The sequence below is a fragment of the Bufo bufo genome, chromosome 4 (genome assembly GCF_905171765.1).
Source record: "Bufo bufo chromosome 4, aBufBuf1.1, whole genome shotgun sequence".
Taxonomy (NCBI): domain Eukaryota; kingdom Metazoa; phylum Chordata; class Amphibia; order Anura; family Bufonidae; genus Bufo; species Bufo bufo.
This window is the reverse complement of record NC_053392.1, coordinates 302,925,814-302,942,096: the sequence shown is the minus strand read 5'-3', so window position 1 is coordinate 302,942,096 and position 16,283 is coordinate 302,925,814. Positions and strand designations below refer to the sequence as shown.

Below are 16,283 nucleotides of genomic sequence, written 5' to 3'. Positions count from 1 at the left end.
GGTGCTTTTTTTTTGGTGTATTCCTTTTTTCTGCTGCGCAGATGCCTTCATAACACAAGTCAAATAGCAAGTGGTGTGTACTCTGGAAAAATCCGCTTCTAAAACGCTAAGAAGTGATATAACCGTTCTTGAAGCATTACGCGGCAGTGCAAAAATACTCTCCCCCTGTGAACAATGGGCTACTGTTTTCAAGCAATTTGAAGTGTATTATGGTGTGTAAAAAAAAAACTTGAATACGCTGCTGGCATTGCTGTTGTGAACATAGCCTTAGGGTGGGTTCACATCTGCGTTCTGGATGCCGTTATGGCTTTTCATTATAAAATGGTTATAACGGAAAATAACGGATTCCATAAGATGGAAGTGAAAACGGAAGCCTTTGGAGGCATTCCGTTTTGATCCGTCTTAATAGAAGTCTATGGGGAATCATAACGGATCCGTATAGGTCTCGTTATGCAAGACGGAAAACAAACAGGACAGGACTTTTTTCTCCGTTCTGCATAACGGAAACAAGACAGATCCATTATGCTTCCCCATAGACTTCTATTAAGACGGAAACCTTCTATTAAGAACGAAAGGCTTCCGTTTTAAATTCCTTCATAATACAAGTCTATGGGCAGTATTCCGTCTTATGGATTCCGTTATAACCATTTTATAACGAAAAGCCATAACGGAATCCAGAACGCAGATGTGAACCCACCCTTAGGGTATTTTTATACTGCAGCAAAATCCTGCGATATGAACGTGCTGTGTGAATTAACCTTAAGACTCTATTCACACCATATGTTTTGAATCCTGACAGAAGTACAGCCAACTATATTACAAAAACATCATATACAACTGTCTGCCCATTGAATTTAACTGTAAGAAAAAAAATTAGACAAAAGGTAGATAGAAATCTCTCAAACATACCAAAATCAAGACTTTTTTCATACATTTGTCCCATAGAAAGCTGTAGGTATACATCTTTTTTCTGCACACAAATATACAGTGAAACCTTTTCCAAAAGACCTCCCCTTTGAGAAGACCCCACTTCCAAAAAGTTTTTTTCTGCGATTCATTTTTGAAATGACACACATTGGATTTACAGTTCACATGTTGAGAATCATCTGGACGCGGGTCCATGCTGCACCACGTCATCAGACCAGAGTGCGCAGGAGTCTTGGTATCAGGGGAGAGATGCTGTCAGCAAAGAGCGGGCGGGAGGAGAATCATTTCCAGCACCGCAAAGTACAGGAGGGAGGGTGCACCTTAGGTACAGCAATGAGGAAGGAAAATGGGGGAAGTTTACCATAGGGACTGAGAAACGGAGGGGGTTGGGGTGACTTATGAACAGTTCCATGGCTGTTTGGTCTAGTCTGGGCCTGGTTCTCTGTGATATGCTGATGTGATACCAAGCATAAAACACGATACTGGGCTCTTTCATTATTATTTATGGCTTTTATCGGATATATAGGTTTGCTGAATCCAGTATACACTCTCACCTGCATTCTGTTTTTTTTTTTTGAGAAAAGCTTAATTTTTCTGTGCATATTTGGGTGGTTGTCACAAGGAGTTCTTACAGTTTATGTCTTATGTATAAGGAATAGACGACATGAATAGGGTCTTAGTCTCTTAATAGCAGGGTATTAGTGGCTAGTCTTATTCTGATTATTTGGACTTCCACTGTCCATGTAATCCATATATGTTACATATCACCAGGGATATATTAAATTAGTGTCCTTTAGTTGATGAAAAAGGTAAAACACATATCAAAAACAGGGTTCTAAAAACCTTAGTCCATTTTGCTTGCACCGCCGCTGTGTCGGCTTCTTCATGCATTCACCTGTCACTCAGTCGGTATCTCTTTCTCTGGGCACGTTCATTCAAGACAGAGAGCAGTAGCACTCCACTAAGAAGGCTGTACTCATCTTCCCTGGTCTCCTTCTAGGTCCCGCTGTGGTGTCCTGAATGTAGTGCACGTAGGCGCGCACGATGACCTGACGATATGAGCAGTCAGGTCACAGTACAGAGCGGGACCCCGAAAAAACTATGGAGCGGTGAGTTCCTGGATCTGCAGCGCCGTCCGGAGCAAGCAAGGTAAGTTTATTTTTTTAAATGTCTGATCTGAGGTGTGATGGGGGCTGGAGGTTGCCATCTGAGGCTGAGTGGGGCTGGGGGTGCGATCTGAGGCTGATGAGGTCTGATTGGGGATGGGTCCGATCCGAGTCTGATGGGAGGCTGGGGAGTCTGATGGAGCTTGGGGCTCTGATTTTGGGGTCTGATCTGAGGTCTGATGAAGAATGAAGGTGTGATTTGGGGGTCTGCTCTGAGGTCTTATGCAAAAAAATTTTTTTCTTATTTTCCTCTTATAGTCCTGTGCATATTATAGTCCAAAAATACAGTAATAACATCATAAATAAGGGTCTAAATTCCACATTGTCAGTATAAACAATAACCCACACTTTACATGGGATACTTCTTTAAAAAAATATATATATAGTGCCCTATATATAAAGTACAGACTGCTTGGCCAGAGTATCTAGACAGGAATACACTTACCGTAGGAGGTTTAATGCCGACTTATATTCTTCTGTATACCATATATTCTTTTCTAAACAAGCACAATAAAGTTCTCGAATCTGGTAAAGCAAATAAAAAGTTTATTTTATTATGAAAGCATCTACTTTAATCGGTACCATATCCAGATTTATTACCGTAGCACACTTAGAAGTCTAAAAACAGTGAGCGAGATTTACTGCAGTAATGCACCAAAAGTCTGGTTCAGTTTGCACCCAAATACTGGCCTACATAACTTGCACCACATTTATAACGTTTTAGACACTTTTTACACCTCGCTTACCAAGGAGGCCTGCCTTAGAAACATGGTACATGGCTTACCAGAAATGGGGCAACATACACCAAAATCTTTAGATTGTCTTAACCTACTAAATATAAGACAGAACTAGTAAATCTGTCCCTCTCTACAAATATATGGGGCAGAGGGACCACATTTTTTCACCCCTGTAACTTCTCAATGTCGATGCACGATAATGTTCACATAATGTGACCAGTAAGGGACTATCATCTGAAATACATGCCGATAACAGCTGAAGCTGCAGGGAGCAGCACATTTTTGCTGCATAGGTGTGGGAACCACTAAACCACTCGAATGAGAGTCAGCCAAGCGGTGGCCGAGCTGGAGGGGGCGCTTTAGTAAGATTTTTTTTTCAAATGTCAACATCAATGTCAGTTAGAAGTACCATAAGTCGGTAATGAACATACATACTGCGATCATGTTACCGCTAATATAATGGGATATAGTTCAGGTTCTATACAGTACAACCCTGGCATGGTTATACATGTCACAATATAACTACAGTACCTTCAAAGGTGACCCATAAATTGATGTATGTATAATCTGTAAAATTACGGTATAGCCATTAATAAAGTGCACCTTAGGCTACTTTCACACCAGCGTTTTTTGCTGGATCTGTCATGGATCAGCAAAAACGCTTCCGTTACTGATAATACAACCATCTGCATCTGTTATGAACGGATCCGGTTGTATTATCTTTATCAAAGCCAAGACGGATCCGTCATGAACTCCACTGAAAGTCAATTGAGGACGGATCCGTTTTCTATTGTGTCAGAGAAAACGGATCCGTCCCCATTAAATTACATTGTGTGTCAGGACACCGCACCACATCGCAGACAGAAGAACGCTGCTTCAGTTCAGTTTTGTCCCCATTGACAATGAATGGGGCCAAAACAGAAGCATTTTCCCCTGCTATTGAGATCCTATGACTGATCTCAATAGCGGAAAGGGAAAGCTCAAGTGTGAACGTAGCCTAACCAGTCTACACTCCCAAGAACTGTTTGTCTATTTGGCAGCTAGTACCTTCTTTTACTTCACTCACAACAGACCACAGTTAACAGTAGTCTCTATGTATTTTTACACAGCACTGACATATCAAAGTATTCACATGAGACTAGGTAATGAGATTTGGTACTGCACTATAGACACAGTCGAGTCACATTATTATGACCACCAATATCTAGAGTAACCGCCTTTGTGCAGCACGGACAACAGCTATATGGGCTGGAAGTGACTCAGTAAGGTTCTGGTAGGTTGTCACAGGAATCCGGAGCCATGCCGACTGCAGTGCATCTCACAGCTGCTGGAGAGGGCATGTGAGAAGATTCGTGAAGTGAACACGACAATCAAGGTGTTCTCACAGATGCTCAATTGGGTTCAAGTCTAGGGAATTAGGGGGCCAGGGTAGCATTTGTAAGTCTTGGTCATGCTCTTCCGACCAATGTAAGACATTTCTAGCCATGTGGCATTGTCTTGATGGAAGATACAATTTGCCCCAGAGAAGACAATCAGCATGTGTGGGTGTACATGATCTGCAAGGATAGATTAATACCCCAACTGGATGAGAGTGCCTTCCATATGGATGAGTGGCCCAGAGAATGCTACAAAACAGTCCCCAGACCGAAACCGCTGCCACCATCAGCTTGTGTTCTTTTAGTAATGGTTGCAGGGTGTTTGTTCTCTGATCTTTCTCGACTGACATGCCAATGTCCCTCTGTTCGTAGAAGTAGAAAACACGATGAATCAGACAAGGCAATCCTTTGCCAATCAGTGGAGGTCCAATTCTAATACTGCCACAAAAATTGAAGCCTTTTCTGCCGATGCAACTTCATTGGCAGAGGTGCAGTGACCATCTGTCTGCTTCAAAGCCCCATTCGCAGTAGGGTTCGCTGAACTGTTGTATTAGACACACATCTAGTAGGCCCCTGCTTCATTTTGGTGCTGAGCCTCTCCACTGTAGCATGACGGTCCGCCCTCACGCACCTTCGCAGCCGACGTTCACCTCTTGTATCAATGGTATGTGATAGTTCACAGTTTCCATGTCGTTTGGTCACATTGGTGCCATTTGTCCACTCATGATACACTTTCACCTCAGCAGCATGCAAACAGTTTACAAACTGCGCAGTTTCATAAATACTGCCACCCTTGGACCGAAAGCCAATAGTTAGGGTCCATTCACACGTCCGTAGAATGTGTCCGCACCCGTTCCGCAATTATCCGGAACGGGTGCGGACCCATTCATTCTCTATAGGGCAGGAATGGATGCGGACAGCACACAGTGTTCTGTCCGAATCCGCATTTCTGCAGAAAGGCCTCGAACCTCTGGTCCGCGGCTCCGGAAAAAAAATAGAACGTCCTATTCTTGTCCCCAATTGCGGACAAGAATAGGCAGTTCTAAGGGGATGCCGGCCGGGTGTATTGCGGATCCGTGTGAATGGACCCTTATCCCGTTTTGTAACTCTGATAAATGCCCTTTTTTACTCATGACAGCAACGAGGGATATGTGTACAGACAGCCTATCATATGCCATATATACCCACCAAGCCAGCTCGCAAAACGCGACTTCCTTCATGAGCTACACATTCAAAAGTAGGGAATGGTGATAACAATATGCCTTGACTGTGTATACAGTATTGTGTATTTAAGACATCTGTCAGCCAACAGCTAGTCCTTCCCCCCCCCCCCCCCCCCCACACACACACACACACACACAATGCAAGCTTGTCTGAGCATGCACGTTTTCTCAATGGGGAGAGGGGAACAAGCTGCAGCAACACACCTCTAGCCTTTTATCTCCCCTGAGAACATTGTAATGCAAATTCCATTGCACTTGTGGAATATGTGGTACAATGGATGTGGCAGAATGTTGTGGCTTCCGTAAGATGCTTTCTATATTTCTTTTGTTTAGGTCATCTTTTATTGATGATTTTGAGGCGTCCAGGCTGACACCATTGCCGCTGTGGGGTCTGCCCTAGTAGCTGGAAGATCTCTCTACGGACACATCATGGGATCTCATTTATTGCACTTTACACTTTATTTAGAAAACTGAAAAGTGCATGTTAGTCCTTTTTCATGTTTTTCAAAATGCAGTACTAAGGCTACTTTCACACTAGCGTTCGGGTGTCCGCTCGTGAGCTCCGTTTGAAGGGGCTCACAAGCGTCCCCGAACGCATCCGTCTGGCCCTAATGCATTCTGAGTGGAGGCGGATCCACTGAGAATGCATCCGTCTGCCAGCCTTCAGCCTCCGCTCCGCTCAGTGAGCGGACACCTGAACGCTGCTTGCAGCGTTCGGGTGTCCGCCTGGCCGTGCGGAGGCGAGCAGATCCGTCCAGACTTACAATGGAAGTCAATGGGGACGGATCCGCTTGAAGATGACACTATATGGCTCAATCTTCAAGCGGATCCGTTCCCCATTGACTTACAATGTAAAGTCTGAACGGATCCGCTCAGGCTACTTTCACACTTAAAAATTTTTCTAAGTTATAATGCAGACGGATCCGTTCTGAACGGATGCAAACGTCTGCATTATAGGAGCGGATCAGTCTGATGAAACCGCTCCGAACGCTAGTGTGAAAGCAGCCTAACCAACACGGAAATGCAGATTAGCGTGTGAACAAACCATACATATACAGTAATTCACTGCTGGACTATCAACCTGTTCCCTATCATCAGTGCCATCAGCTGGTTACAAATGAGATTTACAGTTATGTAAAACCCAATTATTAAAAATGGAGCATGCCACACCCTATGTACTATATGCCACAGGTTCCACATTGCTATAACACTGAGCATACATTTTTACATTCATTTTAATGTCTTCTGGCAATAAATGGCCAGGTTTGAACACCATCTTACCCTCTTGGACATTACTACGGTTGTATTGCCTAACTTTCTGCCTACTGTTGCGCGATTTTATACATCATGGCCATAGGCTCCTATCTGTAACCTGATGTATAAAAGCACTTGGTCACATTGCGATCTGTTGGTAGCCTGTGGCGCTGCAGATTGCTGTTACCGCTTACAGCTACGGTCACAGGGAGAACTCCTGAAGGCAGCAGGAGCGGTCAGGCTGTGATAGATCCTTGCAGCACCCTGCTACAAGGATCTATCACAGTGATAAAGGGGCTATCCACTAGGGAGGCTGTCCCGCCCCCCGTCGCCGGATGTTTTGATCCAGTGCCATAGAAAAATAGGCCTCCAAAATCCCAAATACTCTCCAGTCTTTTTAAGTCTTGTGACGTGCTCAGCCTTGAAACCTTTTGTAATAGCTAGATAAAAATTGCTAAGAAAGGCAAATTATATATTTTTTCATAATTTTCACAGTTTTTCCTTAAATGTACGGTATATATTTTTAATATATTACCGTATATCCATCATCTAATGACAGAAAAGAAAAGTCTAAGGTGCGCCTTGAAAAATAATATCAAATACATTTAGGTTGGCTCAGGAATTAGTCAGTTATTTGCAGTTAGATAGGTCCATTCCTACAACAACAAAAAAATGGCCCGGTAAGGAAGAACACTCCAGTAATGAAGCGGTTAACCTAATGAGTTAATGTTTTATATGGACCCCATGTGAATTCTTTAATGACTTTGATAAAGAGCTTTGAGTTTTAACTGCTCCTAGTGCTGGATAATCTCTGGACTGTATAAATGCACCCAACGCTTGACTGCAGCATAATCCGAGACACTGGAGCATACCATGAGGATTCGGTAAGATGCCCCCCCTCCCCCCTCCTATTTCTTTTAACCACAATCTTCTATTCTCTGCTTTTTATACTGTAGAAAAGAGACAGATCTTTATGTTTACCTGCTTTCCTAGGGGATATTTAGGAAGAATGCACGTAAAATGATGAAGGCACCTCAAAACTGGGGTATAATTTTCATGATACATTTGCAAATTTTGTAAAAACTTTTGGGTCATCTCCTAAAAAGAAAAAAGAAAATTATTATATATTTGGAGACAACTGTGGAAGAGAGCATGTTAAACATGTTAATTTAGTGGTCTGGTTTATATATTTTTGAAATGTACTTGTTTATAGGATAAGAAAGGATACAGTTCTCTAATCTAATTTTGTTCGGTTGCAGTAGCCTTATGTGCTCATAGATCAGTCCTGAATAATGGGCTACCAGAATGGACTAAACATCGTGTCAGACATGCAAAACACGGGATAGAGGATAAGGGGTGATTTATCAAACTTTTGTAAAGTAGAACTGGCCTAGTCGCCAATAGCAACCAATCAGATTCCACCTTTCATTTTGATAACTCCTTTGGAAAATGAAAGGTGGAATCTGGTTGCTATGGGCAACTAAGCCAGTTCTACTTTACACTAGTTTGATAAATCTCCCCCCCAAGAGTCTAATTGGCAGGGGGCCAACTGCTGGGACCCCGCTAATAAACAGAACGTGAGCTCAGGTTCCCCCGTTAGGATGCTGCGCCATTGAACTCTATGGGACTGCCAAAGATAGCTAAATGCTTGTATTCACCTCTCTCTAACAGCTGCATGTGTCGGACATGCATGTGTGTCTGCTGATCCATTCAAATGGGGCAACAGGCATTCTTATGATTGGTTGGGGGGGGGGGGGGGGGGGTCACACTCTTGTCGTTTAGGCACTGATACCCTATCCTGTGAATAGGGGATAAGTGTTGTACACTGAATTAAATTTAATTAAAGGGGTTATCCAAGTTATTTTTTTGTTCTTTGTATGTTTCTAACTAATCAGATGTAAGGGGTTTACAATGAATTTCCTTCATCTGCAGTGGCTCTTTTCTCAGATTTCACTGAGGGTCACATGACCTGTGATGTCAGCTTCTCTCCCTGCTCTGATGATATCTCGTATAGAAGCCTGAGATAACAAGTCTGTGTCTGTACACGAGACGTCACCGTGCTGGCCATGCCCTCCTGCACTGGCTGAGCTGCTCCTGCGTCCCCCTCCCACTGGATTCTTCAGGAAACTTTAACCCCTTCTTCAGCACAGACTCAGGGCTGGAGGCTTTGCTGAGCAGCTGCAGGCAGTAAAGAGACACAGGATCTGTCCAGAGCTGACAGACTGTAGGATTCCTGCAGAGCATTGCACAAAAACAGGTAGGGGGAAGATCCCATGTATCTGCAGTGTCATTGTACAGCTGGGACTTTTAGTCCTACAGGTACAACATGCTGCTGAGCATCATAGCAGGCAGACATGTCACTCAGGGCAGCACTTGTATTCACTCCCTTTGCAGAGCAGCGGGAGGGGTACAAATATTCATGAGGAAAACCTCAGATATTGTTGTTATTGTAGGTAAACAAAGGACCAGAAGAGAACCAAAGAAATGAGGAAATAGATTTTTTTTTGTCAAAAATTTGCTCAGCTTAAGTATATATTGCTAACCATCAGATTAAGAGTGCAATATTTTTTTTTCCATAACTAGGACAACCCCTTTAAATGAAAGCCAGGAGTCAAATAATGTGTGCGTAAGGGCAAATAATGGAGTCAAATAATGTGTGCAGGTGGGTGAAGCTTGGCGACTTGCACCATGTGGTCCCATAGAGTGTACTCATGTATTATCCATGGCAGTGCCAGCCCAATAACAGTGGGAAATTAATGGGTATTTAAGTGTTTTTACCCTTCATTATTACACAGGCAGCTAATATTCTAATATCTTTATGACCCCCAGGTACACAAAGTACGGCAGAGGCCACAATGATCACATTAATTCATGGTTTTCCATGTCTGAAAGCGAATGTTACAATAGCACATTAGAGGCACGTCATGCTTTTATGGTGGCCATATGCTCTGATAAGAAATAAACGGGTGTTAGCTTCTCTTGATGTGTTCATTTGTCACACTGTAAATACAATTTGCAGGTAGCTTTTCACTGGTAAAGCTAGACACAGAGGGGGCGAAAAAGAAAAAGAAAAAAAAGAGAAAAATCAATAGTCTTCCAATTACTCCAAGAACAAGACAAGCGGGGCTGAGTGAAGTACACTCATGGGAATCCAGAAATGCAATAGTGAAAGGAGGAAAACTGGCTATGCCTGAAAGATAGAAAATGCAGCATCAATCAAGTTTGACAGAAAGATAAATACCGGTACATACTTTGTGATATGCCCCGAGAACGTGACACACCAGGATTCAATTGCAATTAGTTTCTGATTTGTCAGCAAAGTGTTAAAGATGAATAAAAAAAAAATCATATTAAAGGGAACCTGTCAGGGATTTTGTGTATAGAGCTGAGGACATGGGCTGCTAGATGGCCGCTAGCACATCCGCAATACCCAGTCCCCATAGCTCTGTGTGCTTTTATTGTGTAAAAAAAACGAGATTTTTGTAAAACTTACCAGTAAAATCTCTTTCTCGCTCTTCATTGGGGGACACAGAGACCGTGGGGACACAGAGACCGCGGGTATAGCTATGTCCTCTAGGAGGCGTTGACACTAGTAAAAGCTGTTATCTCCTCCCCCGGCAGCTATACCCCCTCCAGCCTGGAGAGAGAGCTTCAGTTTGTGAGAAGCAGTAGGAGAAGCAAGTAAACCAACGAAATAATGTGGAACACCAACCATGCCAAGAACCCAACTAGGTTCTAACCAGCAACAGCCACAACTGTGGCCGAACAACAATACTGGGTGGGTGCTGTGTCCCCCAATGAAGAGCGAGAAAGAGATTTTACTGGTAAGTTTTACAAAAATCTAGTTTTCTCGCCCATATTCATTGGGGGACACAGAGACCGTGGGACGTCCGAGAGCAGTCCACAGGGAGGGAAAACCACAGACCCATGGAGTAAACGCCTCTGCAGGCAACTAAGAACTGCTGCCTGCAAGATCATGCGGCCCAAGGCAGCGCCCGCGATGCATAAGTATGCACCTGGCAAAATTTTGTGAATGTGCGTAAGGAGAACAGTAGCCACCTTGCACAACTACGCGGCCGAACCTTGAATCCTCCGAGCCCAAGAGCGCCCACCGCTCTGGTGGAGTGAGCCGTGACACCGAAGGGCGGAACCCTGCCCCGGGTGCAGTATGCTTCAGCAATTGCAGATGTGCAATTGCCACCCTGGAGGCCGCCAATGACTTGCGAGGACCCTCTGGGATGACAAAAAAGAGGGGTCCGTACGCCGGAAGGAACTGGAGGCTGGCAAATAAATCGTCAGAGCCCTGACAACGTCCAAATGGCGTAACTCCCTTTCCCTAGGGTGTGAAGGGGAAGGACACCGTGATGGAAGGACAATTTCATCATTGAAATGGAAATCAGAGACCACAGTCGGGGAAAGAAATGTCCGGAGAACCGCTTATCCCTGTGAAGAACCAGGAAGGTTCTCTGCAAGAGAGCACCCCAACCCGGACACCGTCTGATGGATGTGATAGCCCCAAGAAAAATCTACATTCCAGGACCGGAGTTGGAGTGACATCTCCCGCAAGGGTACAAGGGGAGAACTCTGGAGCGCTGAAAGGACTAAGTTCAGATCCCAAGGCGGTAAAGTAGGACGGTATGGAGGAACCGCATGTGCCATTCCCTGAAGGAAGGTTATTATGGGCCCCGGGTGAGTCAGAGGACACTGGAAAAGGATAGAAAGCGCCGAACCTGACCCATCAAGAAACCAAGGGCTAAACCAAAAACCCAGGACCGCAGGATCCACCCCTGCTAAAGGGAAGCGCTGCCTGAATGAGGCATGTCCAACCACAAGCCAAGGAATCAATACATTGGATAGGCAGAAGTAGAGACGATATGAGAATCACCGGCGATGGAGTTCCGTCAGCGCCCGTGTATTGACGGTGTAGTAACGCTGCTCGACGGAAATTTAGACCCGACCAAGATGAGAGAAAAAAACTCCTGCCTCGAGGAGGAAGAATAGAAGGGGTGTTCCGTTCCAGGAACGAAACTCCATCAACAGTCGTGGCAGCACCCCCGCTCAGTCTGGCGTGGTGAGTCTCGTAGTCTAGCCACGGAATGTGCAGTGAAAAGGCATGACTACCATCGGACTGACATGGCAGTCATTAGTCAAGACTTGAGAGGTAGCTGCAGATACGGGTAGTACACCCAGGACCAATGGGTAGGATTCACCTGTAGAAGGAGAATATGGAAAACGTCACAGCCCAACAGTCGGTCCGGAATGAGACTGGAAGAAAAAACCACAGAACCAATACCCTGCATCAGCGTAGATGAGGGGAAGTAGTAACTTAGGAGCTACCAAGGTTTGCAGAGTGACAGTGAACCCTGAGCTAGAGCAGGAAAAAAACGGAAGGAAAAAGGGGGCAGAGCGAAGCCCATTCCCCATCTGAGACTGGCACTACACAGAAGTAGCCACCGGATGATAGTGGCGGCGCCATACTCCGCCCAAGGAGGAGGCCATGCAGCATACGCCACCGAATTCGGCATTAGAAGAATCCGTCACCTGACGAAGGAGCAGTGCAGGAGGAGCCAGAGTATGTAATGGCTACTCCAGGACCCCCGTACCGTAGGAGCCGCAGTGTGCCCGCCAGCACAAACTGAGGGGCAGACTAGAGGAATCCGGTAGAAGCCATGGTACCATACTGTCTCAGGAAAGGAGAACTAACCTTAAACACTCCACCTGGGAAGGGCGTCGAACAGGAACAACCGCCAAGCCAGCGTCAGGGTAGAACCCCTACCTGAGGGAATGCCACACTGCAGCGACTGCGAACGCTAGTACAAGCGTAAAATCCGCACCAGCGGAGGTGAACACGCTACAAAGCTAAAGCAGAGTGCCAGCACAACCACTTCCCACATCAGGAATGGTGGATAGAGAATATAGAGTCAGTGTGACACTAGACTCGCTGGGACGTAATCACAATATTAAGTGCCATGGTGTACGCACTACATATTGTTGAAGACACATATTGGAACAGTGGAGGACCATGGAAATTGGGGAGATTGAGGCAACCCCATGAGGAGAGAGGTTGTCGTATTCATGCCCCAAACCGGCACCGAAGGAAAAGGACAATGTGGAAACAGCCACAGTATCCACTGGCGGCACCGAAATACCATTAGAAGAAGAGTACAGGGCACCAGCGTGCATCGATACTCGCTACGCTCCACTTGTAGAAGAAGCTAAGGCATCTATAGCCGTGGCGTAGTTGAAGTGTAACATCCAAGATGTGTACTCATTCCCCACGGTAGTGAATCACTTGTGGAAGGGGCAATGTTGCAATGTATCCCACTAATGAAAGGGGGTAATGCTTGCGGCAAGCACTGCACTCAGTGGTAGTGCAAGTACTCCACCATGAAGGGTGGCAATGCAGAAATACATCTAGCAGGAACTGAATCCAAGTAGAGAGAGTACACCTCTCACAGAAAAGTCAAGGCATAAGGAGTGTCCCGTATCAATATCCCACCTACGTAAGGGGGTAAGATATACAGTAAACACTGAATCAGGGATAATGCCATAGCTCCATCTATGGAAGAGGCTAATGCATACAATAAGTACTGTCCCCAGTGGGAATGCAGTTCCGCCACCTACTAAAAGGGGGAACGCCTACTGCCGGAACTGAAAAGTTCTAGTGCGGTTAGACCCCAATGGAGGGAGGTAATATCCAAGGGAGTACTGCATCCAGTAGTAGTGCAAATACTCTGCCTAAGGAAGGGGGTAATGCAGACGACAAGAACTGCTGGCTACTGTGGACGCCGTTCTGCAAGATCGCAACGGATTCGAGTTAGAGCCCGAATCACAGTTCCCCCCCCTCGGACCGAACCTCTCCAGGGATGGAAGGGTGCGTCTGAGTGGGACCCTTGGGGGTGCGCAGGTGACCGAGGAGAATGCTCTGCTCTGACCCGCTTGCGCGCGGGTCTACCTCTCAGACACTGCCTATGGCAGTTGTAGGCCACGCCGGTGGGGATATATCAACCAACGACCCAGAGGGTGGAGTGGGAATCCACCGGATTGCGTAGGTGGAGCGTATCAACCAAACGACCCCGGAGGATGGAGTGGGAACTTCCAAAGGTTCTCCATTAGATCGTACAGGTGGATCTTCAACCAGACCACCCTGGAAAATGGAATGGGAACTTCCAGAGGTTCTGCGCTGGATCGCACTGGTGGCGAATTATCAACCAAGCGGCCCCGGAGGATGGATTGGGAATCCAGAGGTCCTGTACTGGAGTGCGCTGGAGAACTATCAACCACACGACCCAGAGGGTGGATTGGGAATACTTCAGCTGTCCTCCCTGGATCTGCGCATGTGGAGGAATAACGATCAACGACCCAGGAGGGCGGATTGGGAACTATGAGATGTCCTCCTTTGTCCGCTATAGGACACGGGCCCAGCCTGGTACCACACAGACAGGGTGGTCCTGCGGTGAAGAGGGGGGCCGTATGAACGCACCTTTTAATTTATTTATTTATTATATATATATATGTATATATATATATATTTTTTTTTTTAAACTAGGATGCCCAGCGTCAAGTGGGCAGAGAGGCAGGAAGGGGTTAACTGTTTGAACGTTAAGGAGCTGTCCTCCCTTCACATTGCCCACATAAGATGCACAGATATCTGGAGTCGGTTACAGAAGTGGCTGGGCCAGAAGGGGTTAAGCTGTTTTGAGGACCAGGGGTGGAGCCTAGCGGACTTGTGGGAGAGGGAAAGTGAGGCGGGAAGAATTCGCGCCACAGCGCACCCCCACCCCCTGTCCAGAGATGTGATTAACCCCCTAAGTGCCCTGACACGAGCGGATCGCATATGGGGTAGTGAGGACCTCCTCCGCTCCCTTCCTTGCCTGACGACCGATGCATGGTCCCGGTCCGCAGCGGATGAAGCTGCGGCCGGGCCTAAGTTCTCGCGCACAGCCGACCGGGAGTTGTCGGTCAGCCGGGGCGCAGAGGGACAGAGATCATGGCAACAGGGGGGCCCGGCGGCCATTTACAGAGAGCGGAAGCGGCCGGGATGTCACCCCGGACTGGAAAGATCGCAGACCAAGGAGGGTGGCGGTGGCCGGCATCATACAGGCGTTAACCCTGTGGACGCCGGTGCTTTCTGGTGCCGGCTCCCGAGAGGGTGGATGGTGGTAGCTGCGGGACCGGCGGGGTCACCACATGTATGTGGCCGGCTGAGTAAGCAGCGCCTGCGAGGATGGTATTAACCCCCTAAGTGGCCGCATAGCCGGCGGCCTAGAGGGGAAATAAGAGGGGGTCCTGGTGCTACAACAACCTAGGGATTGTCCCTCCACCTGGAAGGGTCGTGTATAAAACCAATTCACACTGGACCAGCAGTATATATTACTATACAGCTATGTGCACCACAGACAATGTGACAGGATGCAGACTGTTAGCCACAAGGCAGAGTCTCTGCAACCTAACATGTGAGGGCCCTCAGATCCTGTCTGCTATTCATACTTAGGCAGAACCTAGTGAGGCCCCATTAACAGCAGCCGCCCCATATCCTGCGGCAGAAAGCCTTGTGTCTGGTTCCTGGTGCCCAACCCTAGGAAACTATGGAGTGGGAAGAGGGATAAAACATACTTACCTAATCCCATGTACTCACCTCATCTTCATCCTCTTCTCTTCACCCTCCCTAAGTGGGCCCATAAGGTCACCTTCTCCAGTAGGGTCACCTCCTCAGCAGCTGGCACCGGAGTGGCAGGAGTCTGGTATGGCGGGAGGGTCTTCTCTTTGGCGGACCTAGGTGACCCCTTGGCTGGCAGGATGCATGGGAGCGAGGCTGCCCTGGTCCACATTGTCTTCTGTGGGGGAGGCAGCAGTGCGGGTGACCGTCACTGGTGCAGCTTGACCCAGGGAGAACAGGGAGGCGAAGCGACCACTGTTTTCCCATCTGAAAAAGAAGGAAAAAAATAAACTAAAATAAAAAAAATCTTCAGGAGATCCCTGCAGAGCAGGGAGGTCTTGCCTCCTATTGACACTAGAAAGAACTGAAGCTCTCTCTCCAGGCTGGAGGGGGTATAGATGCCAGGGGAGGAGCTTTTACTAGTGGCAACGCCTCCTAGAGGACATAGCTATACCACGGTCTCTGTGTCCCCACGGTCTCTGTGTCCCCCAATGAATATGGACAGAAAAACATATGCAAATTAACCTGAGAGGAGTCCTGTCCTTGAGAGGAGTCAGGGACAGGACTCATCTCAGGTTAATTTGCATATGTATCAAATCGTTTTTTTTACACAATAAAAGCACACAGAGCTATGGGGACTGGGTATTGCGGATGTGCTAGTGGCCATCTAGCAGCCCATGTCCTCAGCTCTATACACAAAATCCCGGTGACAGGTTCCTTTAAGTCATTTTATACTTTCTGCTCCAATCACAGCCAAAGTAAAGAAGCACATTGCCATCACTAAAAGAAATATGCCTCCTTTCACTAAAGGGCATCTGTCAGCAGTTTTGTACCTATGAAACTAGCTGACCTGTTACATGTGCACTTGGCAGCTGAAGGCATCTATGTTGGTCCCATGTTCATATGTGCCCAGATTGCTGAGAGAAATTATGTGTTATTAA

General features: G+C 46.6%; 1 protein-coding gene across 3 annotated transcripts in view; it reads right to left on the bottom strand.

Moving 5' to 3' along the window:
- Nucleotides 1-16,283, bottom strand: part of ORC3 (origin recognition complex subunit 3) — a 105,185-nt gene that overhangs the window by 10,027 nt on the left and 78,875 nt on the right. For all 3 annotated transcript variants that reach the window (XM_040428746.1, XM_040428747.1, XM_040428748.1), the window contains exons 13-14: nucleotides 7,665-7,781; nucleotides 2,539-2,618 (exon numbers count right to left, since the gene is read on the bottom strand). In XM_040428746.1, coding sequence (XP_040284680.1) covers nucleotides 2,539-2,618; nucleotides 7,665-7,781 — 197 coding nt within the window. The remainder of the gene's footprint in view (nucleotides 1-2,538; nucleotides 2,619-7,664; nucleotides 7,782-16,283) is intronic.